This window comes from Protomyctophum bolini (genome assembly GCF_963924005.1).
Source record: "Protomyctophum bolini genome assembly, chromosome: 21".
NCBI classification, from domain to species: Eukaryota; Metazoa; Chordata; class Actinopteri; order Myctophiformes; family Myctophidae; genus Protomyctophum; species Protomyctophum bolini.
The window spans coordinates 29128906-29149768 of record NC_137882.1 but is presented as its reverse complement, the minus strand read 5'-3'; the positions used below and the strand labels follow the sequence as shown (position 1 = coordinate 29149768).

Below are 20863 nucleotides of genomic sequence, written 5' to 3'. Positions count from 1 at the left end.
ACGACTTGTCACAGTATTCTTTTCTCTCATGATTTATTATTCATACACCTTTCTTTTATGGAAGACAAAAACGTGTCATTTAAAACGTGCATTGTAGAAAGAAAGAAAAAACATACAAAAGTGCTCTTCGGAGTACAGGTCAGGTAGGTCATTGTGGGCCGGAAATGTTCAGAATTGGCCAATCAGGATGCCACGTGAAATATCAGACGGGTCCGTCTTGGGTCATGCCATGTTCATGATTTGAGGCATTTTGTTCAAAATGGGAGCAAATATGCTGCAAACTTTGTTAACCAATCGGGATGGAATATGTACCGGTTTATTATTTATTTAATGACTATATACGTAGATAGACTGTAGTTTACTGATTTGCGTGATGTTTGGACAAACTGTGTAGGAAAACTGTCAAGGAATTGTGGAAAAAATTGGGACAGAGGCCCTGCTCTGGCATCTAGGAAGTGCACCGTAAATAATGTAACAGTCCATATTTATAACATGATACAATATGTTTTGTCCGTGATGACAGTGACCTATGGAGTGCTGCATATCAGTCAGGCAACTAAATAAGATCTGTATTACTATTACTAAGTCATCTTTTCAGAGTACACCGGTGTGACCTACTCTGCTGCGATCTACAAAGCCAAAGCGCAGTATTTTTGGACAGGCCAACTTAATTTGTGCACATCCCAATAAAGGTCATATTAGCCTTCGTGATTTTGGGGTGTGAGCAATTCATTGAAGAACATATTTCCCCCCCCCCCCGTAGTTACTGCATTTTGGCTTTTTCAGTTGTCAGATGTTTAAAAGACACTTAACAATTTCAGCCCTCTACATTTTGGGCATTTGAAACTAGCAGATCTACAAGCAAATTACAAAGCATCGCAATGCGAGACGTGACATTGTGAGCTTGTAGATCTACTATTTTCAGAGCGCAACCAGACATAAAATGACTTGTTCTATTGGCTCTCTTCTCCGCTAGTAGTAGCTCCCTAACATTTAAGTCATGAAACTGTCAATATATTTCACTTTGAGACCTACTGGTGTAACGGAGTGTTTCTAGTGAGCCAACTACCCTGACTCTGTTTGACTGGAACAGAATGGAACAGAGCCTTCGTTAGTATCATCAGGGCCGGTTCTAGGCATAGGCGAACTAGGCCTAGGGCAGGGATACTCAAATAGATTTACCTGTGGGCCACATTACAAAAATGGCAAGGGGCCAGGGGCCAGTAGATAAAATTACGACATTAATGATACTTGATAACTTCTCTCTTTCAATTGCTTTATTTTCGCAAAATGTATCAAAGTACAATGTGCATGCACACAATATGTAAATAAATAAATGTGTTACATTTTCTTGCATAAACACAAAGAGCTGTTTCCATAACTGCACAAATTATTGCACATAACATGAGTAGCTGTTATAATAACATAATAACATAACATGAGTAGCTCTTTGCCTGCCTGCCTGCCTGTCTGTCTGTCCATGAGTAGTTATTTGTCTGTCTGTCAATGAGTAGCTGTCTTACTGTCTGCCTGTCTATGAGTAGCTGTCTGTCTGCCTGCCTGCCTAATTGTCCATGAGTAGCTGTCTGTCTGCCTGTCTATGAATGAATGAATGAAATTTTTATTTTCGTGTCATGCCACTTTGGCCCATCCCATATGGGATTATATGACACATTTCACAGAATACACTGAATACAACACTTCCTGTTCATACATATTTGTAAATTATTCGAACAAACAAACAAACAAAACAAAGAAAATAAAATAAAACGAAAACAATCATAACAAGGCCATTTTACATATATAAATGGCCCTCCTCCTCAATGACCAGGCCTTCTCAAGAAATGAGGCAAATGAAAAAGTGTACTTTTGAAACAGGCGCTTCAGTCTCTCGAAGTCCTCCAACCATACAAATTCATGGTTTGGGTCTATCTTATTAAAAAGAAAAAGTAGCTGTCTGCCTTCCTGCCTGTCCAATTGTCCATGAGTAGCTGTCTGTCTGTCTATGAGTAGCTGTTTGCCTTCCTGCCTGTCCAATTGTCCATGAGTAGCTGTCTGCCTGCCTGTCCAATTCTCCATGAGTAGCTGTCTGTCTGCCTGTCTATGAGTAGCTGTCTGACTGCCTGCCTGTCCAATTCTCCATGAGTAGCTGTCTGTCTGTCTGCCTGTCTATGAGTAGCTGTCTGCCTGCCTGCCAGCCAGCAAGTTGGTTAACAGAAAATAAATTGTTATGGCTGAGTAAAATAAAATACAATAAACACAATTTGCCTGAAAATAGATTACCCAGCTATGACCTTTTTCATGAGTAGTGCAATGGCTGACTGAGTAAAATAAAACAATCTACCTGAAAATAGATAGCTATAACTGAAGAGCAATTTCCGCAATTTCCATTTCCGCAATTTCCTCAATTTCCATTTCCACAATTTCCATTTCCACCATTTCCGCAATTTCCGCAATTACCATTTCCGTAATTTCCTCAATTTCCTCAATTTCCATTTCCGCAATTTCCTCAATTTCCATTTCCGCAATTTCCATTTCCACCATTTCCGCAATTACCATTTCCGCAATTTCCTCAATTTCCGCAATTTCCATTTCCGCAATTTCCATTTCCACCATTTCCGCAATTTCCGCAATTACAATTTCCGCAATTTCCATTTCCGCAATTTCCATTTCCATTTCCAACTATTAATGGCTGCTGGGTTTCATCATTCAAATAAAATAGAATTCTGTCCGTTTAGCTATAAAATTATGTCAGGGAATAGGGATACACAGTATATGTCTTTCATTTGCATTGCATCTCCCCCCCCCCCCCAAGCTTTTATTTTCGTTCGAGTAATAGTACAACTCTAATAGTATTACTTATAATAATGTAATTAAAGATAACTTCATTCAGATTTATTTATTTTTATTTCATTTTCCAGATTTTTTTTTCTTTCTTTTTTTTTGATTTTCATTGGTGGGCCTGATGTGGCCCGCGGGCCTGAGGTTGAGTATCACTGGCCTAGGGCCTCAACCACTGAGGGGGCCTCGTCAGAGGGAGAAGATATATATTTTTTCATGTATCCCTTACATGGGCTACTGGCCACATGTGGCCCCCACCTAGCTTCTTAATTTTTATCTCAAAGTGCACCAGATTGAAGCATTTTCATGGCAAATTTACAAAATTTTCTTTTATTTTTGTATTATTATCTTTTATTTGCTTTTGAACATTTCATTTACATACAGTTGTAAAATGCAAGTTATAAATATATAAATACATTTCCTAACTGAACAATTTCTAACCCTTCCCCGACCCTTCCTAGTACAAGAAAACTATCAAGTGCATGATTTGCTTTGTGACCATGATTGTCTGTTCTGCAACATGAAAAATAAATAAATAAATAAAAATAAAAATAAACATAAACAGTTGAATGCACTTGCAGTCCGCGGAAAGATAGAACAAGGAGAAGACCCTTCCGTGCGTCCATTTATTGGACCTTGAGTCTGTGTGCGGTCCGTGTCGTGGTCGTGGTGGTGGTGGGGAGCGTATAATGGGCCAGAATCTGAAGCAGGATGAAGCAGTTGATGAGCAGGAACAGCAGAGCGGCCAGCCAGACGAACAGGAAGGTGTTGTAGCCTTCAAACTCCAGCAGGTAGGCCGGCCCCAGCCACACACCCTGAGACACAAACACAGCATTGGTGGAAGAAAGTACTCCTCATATATTATATTTTTTATAGTAAAAGTATCAATACCACAATGTAGAAATGCTCCGTTTACAAGTAAAAGTCTGGTATTCAGAATTTAGACTGAGTGTCTTCCAAGTTAAAATACCAGCTCACAACGCGTCGCCATGTGTTGTGAGCTCGTGGGTCATTTTATTTGTACGGCAAAGTACAGAATAGGGCTTAACTCATTCAGAACGGGAACCCCTTTTGGTGTTTTAAGCATTGTTATACTGTAGCTATTGAAAAATAGCAGATCTACAAGCTCATAGCGCGGCACCGAGTGCTGCGCTATGAGCTTTTATCCAAGTTAGTTCCCTCAGCCCTATGTTCCCTCAGGCCTATGTTCCCTCAGCCCTATATGTTCCCTCAGCCCTATGTTCCCTCATTACAAAACAGACAGAGGGGGGGGGGATCAATTATACTATAATGCTACCCATACAGTAGTTCATCCTGCAGCAACAGAACACATTACAGATACCAAGTTACAGCAATGACACTACTGCATGGGGTCTAGTCTATCTACTTGGTTATAGCAAATGCTCCACAACAACACAGTGAAACAGTGAACAGTGAAACATTCCTTTAAATTCTGACAGTGACATGAATCACTCATCATGTACTTAATTATCTGTTTTGAATCTCAGGTTGCATAGTTGTCTCATCAACCTAGAGTACACACCTTAATGAACTGACGCCAACTATTTAAGCTACGTTGACAAACAAAACTAGTTTAGCCTGTAGAACTTCTTGTCGATGTCCCCAAGTAACACTGTCCTCTGAAAGGCTATCTGCAATAATTCACCATTCACCTTTGCAGCTAAGGGTCCCTTTCTCGGACTGCAACTGTACTTACTGTATAAGACCCATTTATTGAAATCCAAACATGGAATATACTTGGACCATGCATTATGCCACATATAATGCCTGTCTCAGGACGGCCACCTGCCAGTATACAGTGGATAACTTCCCAGTCTTGCTGGGTAAGTTAGTTGGGTAACTACTGTATATATCCAACTACTTTAACCCAGACATCCTGATTTTGGGCATGTCATTATAGGCTAAGAAGAAAGGACAATTGCTGATCTACAAGGTCACAACATGCCGTAACGTAATGTGTTGTAGCTTTTCCCCAAAAATAAGTTTTGATAAGTGACTTATTTTAAAATGCGTAGCGCAGTGGAATAGAGTAGACAATGTATGACACGTCAAGAGTCTATTAGTACTGTAGGCTATACATTTGTCTTCTGGTAATATCATTGATCACTTGTTTTGCATGTCTGTGGAAAAAATAAAACATTAATGCAAATGTCGATCACATGCACAAGCTGGCATAGTAATGCCCCCGGGTGCAGATAGCTGCTGTACTATCATGGTTATTGGTGGTGAAGGCAATACTAATAATGTTAGTCTGGATATATCAAATCCTGTATTGAGGATCACACAAGAATAGCATGCACTTTATGAACAAAATAACACCCAAACCAGACAATTAATTAAAAGGTTTCATAATTACAGTCTGCTTGAGGTGTAATGCCGCTTTAAACAAAATAGCAGACAGTGGCACTGGTACATATCTGAACTCATCTTCTCCTCCTACAGTGCGTGTCAACCACATTACCACATACCAATCGTTGCATATGCAGCATGGTTATTGTTATGCGTACACCGTACACACCCATGGTACTGTGCCAAGATAACTCACAAATCAAGATAAACGCACGCACGGGCAGTCAAGTTGTCTACCGATGTTAACCATCTCACACCCTCACCCTAACCTAACCTCCCACGGGACAGCACACCTAAACCTAACCTAACCCTTAACGCACCCCTCACCAACCTTAATCCGGTCGTCTTAACGCACCCCACACCAACCTTGTGTCTAACCAAAGGATGCCTCCCGAGCCACTTCCAATGTGATTGAACTATAGGCTCTGGGGCTGACAAATATTAGCCCCAATGTTGAGTGAATCAACAAAGGTGTGGCAGCACCAGGAGAGTGTGACCCAACTTAATGTGTTTTAAGAGTCTGTTTAATTATTGGTTCTCTGGGGTCCCAATATAAGGAGCGCAGCTTCCGGTTCCCCTCAGTTACATTCTGGAAAGAAAAGCAACACTCATTGCTCCGTCTTTATCCCCGTTTATTCAGGTTCAGTTTTATTAATGAGGTACTCAGCAGCCCTGAGACCCGTAACAGAGGCTTGTCATGTCAGCTGTCAATCAATCAACTCAACGAAGGCCAATGGAAGACGATTTATTGGGCTGTAAAACAATATGCCCATTTTGACCTATTTTGTTTTTCTCGCAAATATTTGATGCTGCTGCTTTAGATTCTACCAGCAGAGGCCCACAGCAGAGCATACCCTGCTCTACGCAGGGTATGGCAGCATCCTGGGTCCTATAAGGCCTTCAGGAGGCTGAAACCCTGTACTGGCATAAGCCAGTTGGATGGCCTCCTGCACAATACACCAGGAAAGCCATACTTTAGTAATATGGGTTTCCTTTAGCTCTGGTACCCCATGTCACAAATACCCATACCGTTCCTGAAGGGAGATGTCTTGGTCATGTACAGTCTGAATATTTCATATATTTTGTCAGGTGTGCGCTGTGAACAACAAGTCTGACTCAGCCTTTTTACACATTACCACATTTAACCAGACAAGGAAGGTAAAAAATATATATAGGAACAAGGAACTTGACATGAAATATTGAGTATCACCGATATAGAAACATGACGTTTTTCAGACATTTTTTGACATCAGGCCTAAATGCTAGAGAACGGGGGGCTACTTGGGTGGACATGATGAGACTCGTTACCTGGCCAGCGAACCACAGCAGCAGCAGACCAACTCCTTGTCTCGGCGACAGACTGAGCCGAGGGATCAGCAGAGGAAGCAGGCACAGGTACCACAGGAAGTACTATTTGGGACGACACGCGGAGCAAAGGTTCAATAGGAGAACCTATAACATTCTAGCGGGCCCACCGTTTCCCCAAACAGTGGGTCGGGACCCATTGTTATGGATCACGACTACAGTAAAAAATCCCATTTTATTTTTTTTCCCCTGAATTTTCAAACCAATAATGGACCCTTTGACATCATGAAAAAGGGTTGAAAACCAGTGCTTCTAATACAGTCGTTCCCAAAGTGGGGGTCCCCCAGCTAAATGATAGTTTGGAACCTTAATGAACCCTTATGCGTCTGTAACTCTGAGAGTGTACAAATGGGACCCGGGTCCGGGTCCATTTGGTTCCATTTGTACACTCTCAGAGTTAAATTAACATTGATTTTACAATATAAATTGGGGATCTCAGAGATAGAAATGCCACTAAATCTGTCCGTAGCCTAGTACGTAGCCTAATGCATGTCAAACTGGGGGGGGGGGGTCCTTGAAAATTAAAGGGGTTGAGAATCTCTGCTAGAGCCGTAAAGATCTTCTCTTATGGAGGGGGTCGCTGGCATATCTTTTCAAATGGGGGTCCGCGGGCTAGTAATTTAAGGGTCCTTGGGTGTGAAAAGGTTTGGGAACCAGTGCTCTAATAATACATGACACAAGGGTCACGTTGCTCTGCCGTTGGGACGTTCTATACCTGTGAGGTGCAGACTTTGTTGAAGGAGACGAACATGGCGGTGTGCAGGAAGCAGCAGAGGGCCAGGTCAGTGTGGTACGCCCAGGAGGCCATCAGCAGCAGACCCAGCTGGGGCAGGAAGGCTGCCAGGCCCAGCCACACGCTCCACCCGCCGTCTGAACCACACACACGCACGCAAGTGTCGATTATGTCGACTAAAACTATGACGACACCTGCAGTGAGGTAGACTAGAGCATGTAGAGGCTACAGACGGGTATGCACACCTGCAGTGAGGTAGGGCATTTAGGAACTACAAGTGGGTACACACCTGCAGTGATGCAAGGCATTTAGGAACTGCAAGTGGGTACACACCTGCAGTGAGGTTGAGAAGTTATGAACTACAAATGGGTACACACCTGCAGTGAGGTAGAGTTGGGAACTACAAATGGGTACACACCTGCAGTGCGGTAGGGCATTTAAGAACTACAAATGGGTACACACCTGCAGTGAGGTAGAGGAGTTAGGAACTACAAATGGGTACACACCTGCAGTGAGGTAGAGGAGTTAGGAACTACAAATGGGTACACACCTGCAGTGACGAGAAGTTAGGAACTACAAATGGGTACTCCTGCAGTGCGGTAGGGCATTTAAGAACTACAAATGGGTACCTGCAGTGAGGTAGAGCATGTAGAAGTAGGGCGAGAAGTTGTGCCGGGTGTCGCGTCGGGTCAGGTGGTACAGGTAGGTCTCGTGGAGGAACTCCCAGCCATAGCTGTAGGACAGAAAAGGAGCACAGGACGTTAGGCATTACCACCCAAACTGATTATCTACTTAAAAGGGATATTTCACTTTGAAGAAAAAAAAAACTTAATTGTATCGTCTACTCTGGTTTATGTGAACACCCCAGACAGTCTTTAAGTTACTTGATTCAGTAATTAGATATTAATTTTAGCTGCCCCGCCCCGTTCCTATATAAAAGGTCAAACTCCATTTTAACCATAGATTCATCGAAAACACCCCAACCTTATTTCTGGTAACTGATATTGTCCTTCTCTAATACATGAGGGGGCCGTGTTTTTTTTTTTTAATTCACTGTTTTCATTTATTTTTAATAATTATTTTAGAAAAGAACCTCCTCCAGGAGGAGGCCGGAGGAGACTAAAACATTAAAACAAAATTAAATGTGTTTGCGTCTGTGTGCGTGATGATGTCGCTGTGAGTCTGAGCAGTCTATATACGACGTCGTTATGATGTCATCAGTCTGAGTAGCCTTTATAAGACGTGTGTCTTCCAGTCCTCACTGTTACAAGCGGTGAGCTATTAAGTTATTAAGGCTTAAGCTGTCCTGCTCAGGGACACTTTGATACTCTGGGCTGTGGGTTTGGAACCAGGGACCCTTGTACAAGGCAAAGAAACTGTGACGAGACGAGAGAGAGAGATGCACTGGGAAGTGACCAAACAGAAGGGGGCGCCAGGGGCACGGAGTGCTGCCACTGTAGCAGTGGGCCACGAGCTCTACTACTTTGGAAGTAACCGCGACGACGACAGTGCCCACATTGATGTTCACGTCTTCAACACAGTGTCTTTACACTGGAGCAAGTTGACTCCTAAGAAGAAGAAGAAGAAGTTGACCCCTGCAGTGACCCCTGGAAAAGGAGATCTCCCCCACGAGGTCCCCCGCAGGAGCTACGGCCACACAGCTGCGCTGGTAGGAAATACCGTCTACCTCTGGGGAGGGGCATGGAGAAAGGATGCGCTTTATGCATTTGATGTCGACGCCCACAGATGGTCCAAACCCAGGGTTTCTGGGACTGCTCCGGAGGAGAGGACCAACCACTCGGCCTGTGCGTTGGGGAAGGCCATGTTCATCCATGGAGGACGGAACCAGCGGTTGAGAGACACTAATGACACCTACAAGTTGGACACCGCCACAATGGTCTGGACTTTAATCAATGGCGCCGGAGTGAATCAACCACCCGCTTCATTGAATCACTATGCCGCCATCATTGGCACAAAGATGATTGTATCTGGGGGGCTGTGGGGTCGTTACTACAACACCGTCAGAGTGTTTGACACACATACAAACCTCTGGCAGATAGCACAATATGGATGCGTTCATACAGTGAATGAACATACAGATCATTCAGCCTTTACCCACAATGGAGAGCTGTACATATTTCTCCTGGGGGAAGGTTGTGCCCAAGGGGAAAGGCCCGGGTCCAATGCGTAGCATGTGCTGTTGCATTGTGGGAGATTGTGTCTTCCTCTTTGGCGGATACAATATGAGTCCACGCGGAGTCTCAACCTCTGATGAGAGAAAAACAACCTCTGATGAGATGTACATCTTAAACTTGCGTCTTAAGATTCCTAGTCTTAAGACGTTGTGTAAGATAGCAGTTCTTCGGCGCGGTCTGGATCAGTCTGAACTCCCTCTGGATCAGTCTGAACTCCCACACAACATCAGTTGGGAACTGGCAGCCATGGAACTCTGTTAAAATGCATTTACTGCCAGAATCGTTTCAGTCTCTCTAGTCCCTTCCCTGCTGCAGGATATCTTATTTTGAAGATCCTCCAAATTCACATGTGAACCGGAAGTGTACAGTGTATAAGTGTATTTCATGTGTTATGGTTGCACTAAACTAAATGTCGTTGTACAGTATGTCTCATACAGTGACAAATTAAGATCTTATCTTATAAGACCAGGAGATGGATGGATCTGTGTCATTTTAACTAAAATAATAGCAGCATACTTGTTTTAACCACTTTAACCATTAGTTAAAGTGTCAAAAGTAAAACAGAATCACACCCGTGTGAAGTGAGGGGCGCTCTTAAGCCTCATACGTCATCATGTCATTCTTTGGCCAAACACAATTTGCGTCCTCACTTTTGTCTTCAATGTTTGTGTTCACACAAACACTCAAAGCTGGGCAAATCACACTTATGTGAAGTGAGGAGCACCCACTATATTTATATTGCCCACATGGCGTCTTACGTTGCTATTTAGTGCCCTAAACAAACATTAAGGGCTGGCAAACGACCAACACCATAAATGCTCAAAACAAACTACTTGGCTGCCATATGACGTAATCTTCAAAAGCCATGCATTGGAGGGGCCAGTGACCCTCAAACATATTGGCTTTAAAAAATATATAAATGACATTAAAAAAAAAAGGTGTGCACAAATGTTCAAGATTTTTCAAAAATAGCATGATGAGCTCGTAGATCTGCTGTTTTTGAATGCCAAAGTATAAAACAATTACAGTGGTTAAAAAGATTGCGATGGGCCTCATGGGCCGTGTGGCTCAGCGGTCCAGGCACCTTGGCCGGTTAGTCAAAGTATGGCAGTGTGCCGCGGGTTCGACTCCCGATCCCGACGGCCTTTACTGCATGTCCCCCATCTCTCTCTCCCCCATTTCCTGTCAGCCTACTGTCTGTCCCTCTATAAAATAATAATAATAATAAAGGCGAAAGCCGCAAAAAAACCAAACAAAAAAGATTGCGATGCTAGTTTAACTAAAATGTACACTTGCGATTTTTCGATTTTGATTTCACTTCTGGTTCCCTCACATGTGGTAGAAGAGAGCAGTGAAGCCGCAGAACACCCCTCCGGACACGGCGACAAACGTGAACAGCTGTCGGTTCAGGAAGCTTCCGATGAACCCCTGCAGTGCTCTCCAGCAGCACCACCTCGCCCCTCGCGTCCCCTCCTCCTCCTCCTCCTCCTCGGCGCCACTGGGCACGTGCGGTGGCGTCCGCAGGGCCAGGGCGATGGGCAGCGCGTACGTGACGGGGTAGATCTTCATGTGGACGGAGAGGCCATAGAGTAGCGCCGCACGCGTCAGGCGCCGGCCTAAGGGAAAGAAAAGGGGGGAGTACAGTACGTTTAGCATCTGCTATTAACAAGAGCTAGTGTCGCCTATAGAGCGCCGCAGGCCCGCCCCCTTTCAGAAAAGCGAGTGGCCCAGGAAATGAAACCCCAATGCATTCTTCCATCGGCACTTCTAATATAATTTATTTAAAGACGGTTACGCCGCGGACAAAGCCAACTCGGATCGTGACGAATCATGACAATGAGCACAATGTTTTGGGACGATCAAATCATTAGAAAGAAGAAAAGAAAGTCAGGAGACAACACTATTTGTTTTGTTTTTCGTCTTATAAATTATTTGATCGGCCCAAAACATTGTGTTCATTGTCATGATTTGTCACGATCCGAGTTGGCTTTGTCCGCGGCGTAACCGTCTTTAAATAAATTATATTAGAAGTGCCGATGGAAGAATGCATTTCTGAGAGGGGGCGGGACTGTGGCGCTCTATTGTGTTCTCCTGATAATAACATTTATTTAACCAGGTTGTCACATTAACAATACCTTTTTATTTATATTACACTTTACTTTTGAAACAAGTCTCAAAGTGCTACAGAACAGAAAGAAAAAAAAATATATATATATATATATTATATATATTATATTATAAGTATTTTAGTAGCGATATTGATTTCAGATCCGGAAGTGTAGTGTTAAGACGTTTAAGGCAGAATTAATTAAACTTTATCCAGAAACAGGCTGCATCAAATATGAATGAATATCAAAAGCGATGCAGAGCCACCTCCCCGGATGATTTGTTCATTTTTCAAACACAGTTCTTATATGAGGGAATCTAACCCCCCCCCCCCCCCCCCCCCCCCCATACCAGATTACAATGCAAATAAAAAGTACATGAACCCGTGGATTTGCGCCCTCTACCGATATTGACGTCAGACTCCGGTGCTCTATAATGGACCTTGATAAGAAAAAGGTTTTAAAACCACTGTGTGCATGAAAAGCTTCTTGGCTTCCATACAGTGCAGCGTACCCAGAGTAAAAGCTCCTTACCTTCCATACAGTGCAGCGTACCCAGAGTAAAAGCTCCTTACCTTCCATACAGTGCAGCGTACCCAGAGCAGAGCTCCTTACCTTCCATACAGTGCAGCGTACCCAGAGTAAAAGCTCCTTACCTTCCATACAGTGCAGCGTACCCAGCACTAGAGCAGACAGGACGGACTCCGCGTTGCCTCGGCTGGACACTCCCATGGGCAGCGGGTTCAAGAGCCACAGAGAACAGATGCCACACGCCCTCTAGGTCAAATAAAAAACAGAATAAACTTCATCCGAAAGTGCATTTCATTCAAAAAGTAACACCATCATCCATCACGCAGCTATACAGGCTGTGGTCCCTGGGGACCTAAATTGTAACGGAACCCACCTGGGGGTCCACGCCTCGCAGGCACAGGAGGCGGAAGATGAGCAGGCCCGACAGGACGTCGCAGAGGACGAAGAGGACCTTGCCGAACGCGGGGCTGAGGTAGACGTTGGGCGTCAGCAGCCAGGCGAGCAGGGGAGTGTAGCGGTACGTCGACCTGTTGTAGGGAGACTCGCCCTGGACAGCAAACGCACAGCGCAGCGGTTACATGGGAAAGAGAGAGAGGTTCATGTGCGTCAGCGATGGGTTTTCAGTGCAGTGTATGCATCAAAAAGTAGGAATTCCTGGCGAAAATCCTGGCCTGGTGCCGGCTTAGCGGTCCAGGAGGCACCTTGGCTGGTGAATCCAGCATGGCAGTGTGTCGCAGTCCATCCTTAGCATGAAGTGTTTTATGACTGGGGGGGGGGGGGGGGTGGGTCATATTTTGACAGCAGAAACTGCCTGTCATAATTTCACCCCCCTTCCTTTCTAAAGATTGGACAGTGTTAGGATGTTGACATTAATTTTGTATTCATCCTTAGAGCCCTGCATGAGTGTCTATTTCAAACACAAAGTGTTTTTTGTCATATTTTGATAGCAGAATGGCCGATTTTTCAGTGGTTCCAGAAAAACACATAGCCTATGCTCTATCTATACAAACATGTATACCGTAGGTAGGCCTACATGTTTCACTGTCTTGTTTGGCTATAGGATATTATCGGTCACAATGTGAAAGGGGCAACAAAATAGGCTATAAATCCTTTAGGATACACATTTATTATTATTATTATTATTAGTAGTAGTTTTGTATTATTAGGCTACTATTATTACTGAAAAATGTACATCAACCAGAGATAATCTTATTTTGAAGTCCACCGACCGGAAGTCACGTGCAAACTTAATCTGACAGTTTTGACAGTCAGGGAAGTGGTGGAAGTCAAGTCACAAATAATAACACAGTTAGTAAACCCATGTAAAGACACAGTACTTTGACATTATTCCTAATATTCATGTAACTTTTTATTACCCACATTAAATTAAACTGTTAATATGTGTTAATAATAAACAAATACCTCGGTGATGAACCTGGCCGCGTCCGTGAACACATGGTAGTCGATGTCCGTGTACTTCACAGCCATGGTTCTGTCCTGGTACTCTCCATAGAACACCAGAGCGAGCCTCACGGCCAGGGATAGAGTGAACACAACACGTCTATCCATCAGCAGTCCCTCCATTAGAACACGGTCAGTCATCCATCCATGATGAGATGCTACGTTAATCTAAAACCTGTGTGTTCCATAGATAGATAGTCGTAAAGAACTAGCTATAGAGCTAGAGTAGATCTGGCGGTGTGTTGTTGACTGACTGACTGGCTGGGCAACGTTCATATCCAGCCTGGCAGCCAGAGAGTTGTGTGTTCCAGCACGGTCCAGCAGTGCCACCTCATGGTTACTATCTGTATACCAACCATGCAGTGCATGGTTTCCAAATGTTTTCATGTCAAGGACCCATAAGTTAATTGACATGAATTAGCCCGCGGACCCCCATTTGAAGAGATATGCCAGGGCCCAGGGGGACCTCCAGAAGATTCTTAAGGCTAGCAGTGATTCTCAACCCGTTTAATTTCAAGGACCCCCAGTTTGACATTAGTCTTGGACCTCCATTTAATCGTATTTCTATCTCTGGGAGACAGGGACCCCCACTTTATATTGTAAAATCACTGTTTAATTTGAACTCTTGTGTTACAGTGTATAAATGCGGAACCATGGTCCATTTGGTCCCATATTTAGGCTACATTCTCAGAGTTACAGACCCATAACTGTACCTACATAATAACTACAAAATGTGACATATAGCTCTGTTTGCAAAATGCTGTACCCCCTCCAACAGACTGTATATAGGCCTACTTTCCCCATTTCCAATTGTTTTTATTATATTATTTTGATACTTGCTTTGACAATGTAAACGTATGTCCTCTCCTGCCAATAAAGCTCCTTTGAATTGAATTGTCACGCTATACCACGGCTCCCCCTATTGACCGTTTATGGTACGCACTCTACAAATCCACAGCAGTATAAACTCGCCTCACCAGGCTTTCCCTTAGGGCTTTCAAGTTTCCACAGCAGTGTTTTTTGTTAAAACAACATGGCGTACGTCTGACTGATGTCGACAATTTAATATAGCCTACATAGAAAACTAAATGTCGTTTGAAAACACTGTATCGTCGTCGTTAAGCAGCAGGAGGACGTCTGTTTGTTAGCTCAACTATGAAACACAGCAGGTAAGATTAACTATAAATTCACCATGTGTTTCATCTATTTATCTTTTATATTTAGTCTACTCATCTTTTAAAGATGAGTAAGTTAATTATATCTTCTTGTTTGTTATAAATGTGATAATTTCAAAGCACATCTCAATATAAAAACTGTTATGTGGACTCTTGAGTGTCACACTCTAAGACAAGTTGTTTAAAGTTGTTGTTTAAAGTTGTTTTATTAAAGTTGTTTAAACTAAGTTGTTTACTAATAGCCTCATCAGCCTGGGTTAATTGATTGATTGATTGAAACAAGACAAGTAGGCCTGGTACTACTGATAGCCTATACGACCTATGGAAATAAGGAGTGCTATAGTGAGGTGGAGTCTTATCATTTATCAATATACCAATCAATTATCAAAATGGTATCTTACTGTAACTCCCCCTTTTCTGCCAGTCTAATAACTCACGTCTTTAGACTTTTATAATTTGTTGCTGTCCAGAAGACAGATTTTAAAAAACAAAACAAGAGAACTGTCATAAATCAATGCTATTGAACACCCTGTAGCCTACGTCTGGTGGCTCCTATGCCACCAAAATGTGGAACGCCCTACCAACAGTCATTAAGACATCCCTTGACTCCTTCAAAACTGCTCTCAAAGGGCACCTACGGACGGCTGCAATTCGAAACTGGCCACCGTGAAATCTGAATCCCCCACCCACCCCTGTTTCCCCTCACTGTATATGTTTCTTTTCCCTTTTTACCTCCTATGATGATTTATTTTTTACTATATAGTTGTGTATATTCGTACTACGTCTCTAAATGTTTTAATTAATTGAAAACGGTGGGCCCTATTGTAAACAAGTGTAATGCTTTATGTTGTCGTCCACTCACTGTTAACAGTTTTGTATTGAGTTGTACTTGAAATGTACTGTAATTCTGCAAACTGTTAATAAATCAATCAATCAATCAATCAATGTGTTGGTTAAAATAATATTTAACCTCCTAACTATCTGCCAAAACAGCTATAACGGCACCCATAAAGCATTGCTATTGAACACCCTTTAGGTCTGTGTGTTGGTTAAAACAATATTGAACCAATGAAAAGTATTAAAAAGCGCTTCGACAAAAACCACTTTAGCTGGATTTTTTTATTTTCATTTCCTGAAAAATTTACGTTTTGGAGTTACCGGTAGGTGGTTTCCTCCAGACAGCAGAGATATACATGAAAAATAAACTGTTTATAAAAAGGTGCTTTACACAAAACATTAAAAGCTAAATTATAGGCACTTAAAAGAGTAAAATTGCAGTGTAGTATACTGTATTTAGTGCAAAAACTAAACTATTTGTTTTGCATGGGATCCTACAGAATGTGTATTGGATCTTTACATGCTAAATGTATTTGCGGGAAATGTGCTTTATATGTGGCACTGATCATATAAGTGCAAGTTATAAACATTAAGAGCTTGTTGAAAACAATGGCTTAACTCATTTGTGGCGGATATGGGAAATACACCCATGCATTCTCTATGTGGCATTCTATTTCAGTGAGTCCATTAGCATGGTTTTGAACTTGTCCAGATCCACCTTCTTGATGATGTTGACCATGCGTTCCTTCTTGAGCTTCTTGTTGTAGTCCAGGACCATCATGCCTCGGGTGTTGGTCCCATCCAGCTCCACCGTTACCGCCACCTGACAGAGGAGGGAGACAAAGATAAAGAGGATGTCCATCGTTCAATCACAGAATGGAAACATCTGAGGGCAGGTAAACAATTACTGTACCACCATAACTATATAACTGGAACCACACAAATTGAACCACACATGATTCCATTTGTACACTCTCAGAGTTATGGGGGGCCCTTACGGAAATGTTTGAGAACTACTATTATCATGGACTCATGATGTGCTGTCATCGTAAATGCAGTGTCATGCATATTCTGAAGAAAACCTGGAGACTTGACATCCAGTAGCCTCGGAGAACACATGCTTTTTAGACATCCAGTAATGAGGTATTATCGTCAAAATAGGAACATTATAATGGTGTGTAAAATTGAAAATTTGCCACGGACAAGTCCAAGTCTTATAGCCACTAAGCCACGGACACACCCCTGCTCACAAAACATCACACACAGATCTCACCTGTTCGCTTTCTGTCACAAAATGATCTTCCATAGCAGCAGCCATGGCATAGGGGTCACAGAAAATATAATCCTTTCCCTTTTTGATATAAAAATAAACAAACAAACATATCATATCAGTCTACATTTCCAAAAAGGAAACACAGTATAGTATATATATACATTCAGACTGACTGAATGACCAGAGGGTAGACCAGAAGATAATGTACTTACACTTATATCTTACTTTCTCGTATCGGTATGTATCATCTGCACTCTCTTACCTCTTCCATGTGTTTGCAAATCTTCTTCATGAAACGAGCCTTTTCAGTGTCTTGTGCCAACCAGGTCTGACAGAATGACTGTGACAGAAAGTCAGAAAACAGTTCTAAAATGTTTTAACAATCATTCACTGAGAAATGAATTAAAAAAAAAAAAACAGATAATTAATTTGCCACTCCACAAACTAAATATTGAACATTTTAAGCAGCAGGGTATGGTGGTCATCATCATCATCATTTTTCGACCGCGGTTGAGATCATGGATTCCACAATGCTACGCCAGACTTCCCGGTCCCTCATTCCCTGGTCCGCCCTGAGGCAGGACTCCAGAGAAGAAGGGAAGATATAACCTCATTGTCAGCTCTGTAGCAGTGGCCGGCAAACTGCTCTCTTCTGGATCGGACCAGTGAAGAAACACGGGGAAGGTATGTGTATGGTGGTATAACCTTACCCACGGCAGACTGTTCTGGCAGACAAACTCCCAGGTGGCAATGTAGATGGGACAGGAGAAACGGTTTAACACAATGTAGGCGGCCTCTGCGTCTGTTGCAAAGTTAAACTCCCCACATACTGTAGCGTTACCCCTGGCTGCTCTCACACACACACACACACACACACACACACACACACACACACACACACACACATTACAACATTACACACACGATTACATAAATAGGAAAAGTGCAGGCAAACCTAATTATATAAATACAAGCTTACAGTTAATGTTGCCTCCCATTAGGTAGAGTCCCTTAAGTTTCGTGGGGAGGGATGGCTCCAGCTTTACAGCCAGGGCCAGGTTTGTGAGAGGTGCGATGGCTACCAGAGTCACCTAAAGATAACGAAAAGATCCAAGAAGACATGAGAGAAAGCAACAAGTGAGAGCGTTGGACGCTTCATGTGCAGAAGCTATTCAGGGAAAAGAATGACCTCTAGAGCGTCATGACGACGACGACGGATAAGCATTTCACATAGAAGTTTCAGAAAGTATGTATTTAAAGACCTTTTAAGCCTCGGACAAAGCCAACTTGGATCGTGACAGCTCATGACAACACATTAGAACGAAAAAAAAGGGGACGTACAACACTTTTTTGTTGTTTTTCTTTTTTCTACTTATTTGTTCGGCCCAAAAAATGGTGTTTGTTGTCATGAGTCGTCACGAACCGAGTTGGCTTTGTCCGAGGCTTAAAAGGTCTTTAAATAAATCCTTTCTGAAACATCTATGGGAAAAATGCATGGGAAATGCTTTTCCGGGCCTGTCAGCATCATGAAAGGGGGGCGGGACTGCAATGCTCTGTAGGAGTGGCACACTTGTTGAACATGATTGCTGCTGTTACGCACAAATCTCATATCCAAACTGTTACTTTTCAGAAAATGTCAAAACAAAGCAGTAACACTTTGCTTAAAGGTTGTGTCTATAATGCATTATAATCACCTTTAACCCATTTTGGGCGGGAACCCCTTTTGGTGTTTTAATTTAAATTTACTTTAATTAAATTACATTTAAAGTGCCGCTCTATGAGCTTGTATAGGTCTGCTATTTTTGAAAAATCTAAAATCATATTTTTATTTATTATACATTATAATCAGAACGAGAATCAATCTTTATTGTCACATCACATTACAACTAAGGTGGGTGAAAAACTTGGGAGTGCAGGCTTATCGTTACAGTTAAAAAAGGATAGAGAGACGAGAGGGGCATAAAGTGCATAATATGACGATTGTGCAGGGCCGTGCAGAGAGCACTGGGGGGGCAGGGGCTCAAACTCCAGAAAAGGGCACATGTGTGGGCGCTCGTAGCGCGCTCTGAATTTTGGGGGTGGTCTTTTTGTGGAGTCCTTCCCTTGTGCCATTTCATGTCATTGGACAGTAAAATAAGCAATATGTTCTCATTAGTCTGAAACTAAAACTGAGCCCTTATTTTCCCCCACACAAGCCCTTATTTGCCCCCCACATAAGCCCTTATTGGGCCCCCACACAAGCCCTTTTGGCTCCCACATAAGTCATTATTGCCCTTATTGTCCAGCCGACCACAATACTTGCGCAAGTAATATAATATGCTTATAAAGAATTACAACACTTGTTATGTTTCTAATCGTGTATGACAACTTATAACAATGTTTATAACGTATAGTATATGTGCTGGTGAGTGAGGAAAATTAACCAAGCACATTTTCTAAGATTAGATTGTGAACCAGGATTGTGTGATTTGGAATATGTTTTACTGTTTACTGTTTAAATTAAAGATTATAGGACATATTCTTTAAACAGTAGAAGATGGCCCCTGTGCATGACTTACCTCATCAGGGTGTTCCTTCACCATCCTGATCATGGCCTGCACGGCTCCTTCTTTCTGCAGCAGATCCAGGCCCGGGGCGTCTGGATCAGGGACGTCTCCAAGCCCGTCCTTCCCAAAGTAGTTGTCCGGAGGGATGCGCTGGCCCAGCAGGGCCTCTGAACTGCCGCCGTACACCGGGATCTGCATTGTTTTGGGAACAGTACAGTATAGCTTATACTCGCTCAGAAAACCCACTTTTATCCAATGTATTTCTTGTCATGATGATCGACCTGCCTATTTTAGTATTTATCTTGGCTGTCTGAATCTAATCATGGGGTGAGGCTACAAAAGCTAGTCTCTATCTGGCGCTGAGTCTCAATCTAATCATGGGGTGAGGCTACAAAAGCTAGTCTATCTGTTTCTAATCTTCATGGCTTTGACCAAGCAAGGAGTTGTTGATGACAGTTTGATCCGTACACACCCTTACTTGTAAGTAACTCAATAAAATAAAATATTTTTTTGCGTGTCTTAAGTACCAGGTCTTATTACTTAACTTAAGACCTGGAGGCGTGCATGGTCAATGCTCTTTGGACACTCAGAATAGCCAAATGGCATTGATCACGCCTCCAGGTCTTAAGTTAAGTAATAAGACCTGGTACTTTAAGACACGCAAAATACAGCCCTCTCTCTCTCTCTCTCACTCTCTCTCTCATGAATGTTACATTATTGAATGAACAGTAAACTTTACATCCAGCCTGTTGCAGAGTTTGAGAACACGCAGCGTGTTCAAACAAACATTCGTCACGCTTGTGTTGCCGTTGCAGCATGTGAACCCCAGGACCTCCACGTTTGGGTTGGCGAGGACCATCATGATGGCCTGGGCGTCGTCCACACCAGTGTCCAGGTCAACAATCACCAACTTCTTCATGTCCTTGTACAGACTGAAAGGACACAGTTAAATGTAGAGTAGAGGAACAGCTAGGGCTTTTAACTCTCGACAGCCAAAAAGAGAATCAACACAATTTTCCAAACAATGGCTATGTCAAATAATTATGTTTTTTTCATTTGAACCAGATTAAGTACTTTTTCTTTGTTGCACTGAACACATGCACCATTGACAATTAAAGTTATGAGATAAAGGAAAGTGAGGAAAAAGCAACGTGAATCTTTACCTACCTATACCTAACTGTGCTTGTATTGTCGTTTGATGGAGCTGGCTTATGCCATCTGGCAAAACACTGCGCCTTTTAAGTCAGAACAACAGAGGTGCGGCTTATGCCACACGTGACAGTAAACAGGTTTGGTGGTCTGTGTTGTGTCGTTATAGCTCTGTTCCGTGGATGTGTGTCAATGTTTTCAGTTCCTGGGAAGTCTGAGGTTAAGACATTCCACAGAAAAGGGTAAGTGTACCAGCTTGCCTGATTGAGTCATCATTCTTAG

At 42.7% G+C, this 20863-nt stretch overlaps 2 protein-coding genes across 2 annotated transcripts; both read right to left on the bottom strand.

Annotated features, from left to right (window-relative positions):
- Positions 1-2873: 2873 nt before the first annotated feature.
- LOC308336709 (GPI mannosyltransferase 1-like) lies at positions 2874-13849 on the bottom strand. The gene is made up of 8 exons (XM_080794215.1): positions 13563-13849; positions 12514-12687; positions 12266-12386; positions 10838-11120; positions 7939-8042; positions 7292-7446; positions 6520-6621; positions 2874-3656 (listed from the first exon to the last, which is right to left on the bottom strand). Exons 1-8 carry the CDS (start codon positions 13740-13742, stop codon positions 3468-3470), a joined length of 1308 nt encoding a protein of 435 aa, XP_080650341.1. The 5' UTR covers positions 13743-13849; the 3' UTR covers positions 2874-3467.
- Positions 13850-16155: 2306 nt separating this feature from the next.
- On the bottom strand, positions 16156-20351 carry LOC308336471 (nucleoside hydrolase-like; the record flags this gene model as incomplete). The annotated part of the gene is made up of 7 exons (XM_080793836.1): positions 16156-16436; positions 16887-16964; positions 17149-17226; positions 17597-17733; positions 17866-17977; positions 19445-19624; positions 20172-20351. 7 exons carry the CDS (start codon positions 20349-20351, stop codon positions 16284-16286), a joined length of 918 nt encoding a protein of 305 aa, XP_080649962.1. The 3' UTR covers positions 16156-16283.
- Between the last annotated feature and the right edge of the window lie 512 nt (positions 20352-20863).

Excerpts from the sequence above, each read along its gene's own strand:
- LOC308336709 (XM_080794215.1), bottom strand. The coding sequence starts at position 13,742 with ATGACTGACCGTGTTCTAATGGAGGGACTGCTGATGGATAGACGTGTT. Across the intron at positions 12,688-13,562 it reads CGGCCAGGTTCATCACCGAG|GGCGAGTCTCCCTACAACAG; the intron begins GTATTTGTTTAT and ends TTTGCTGTCCAG. Across the intron at positions 7,447-7,938 it reads CATGCTCTACCTCACTGCAG|ACGGCGGGTGGAGCGTGTGG; the intron begins GTACCCATTTGT and ends TGTGTGGTTCAG.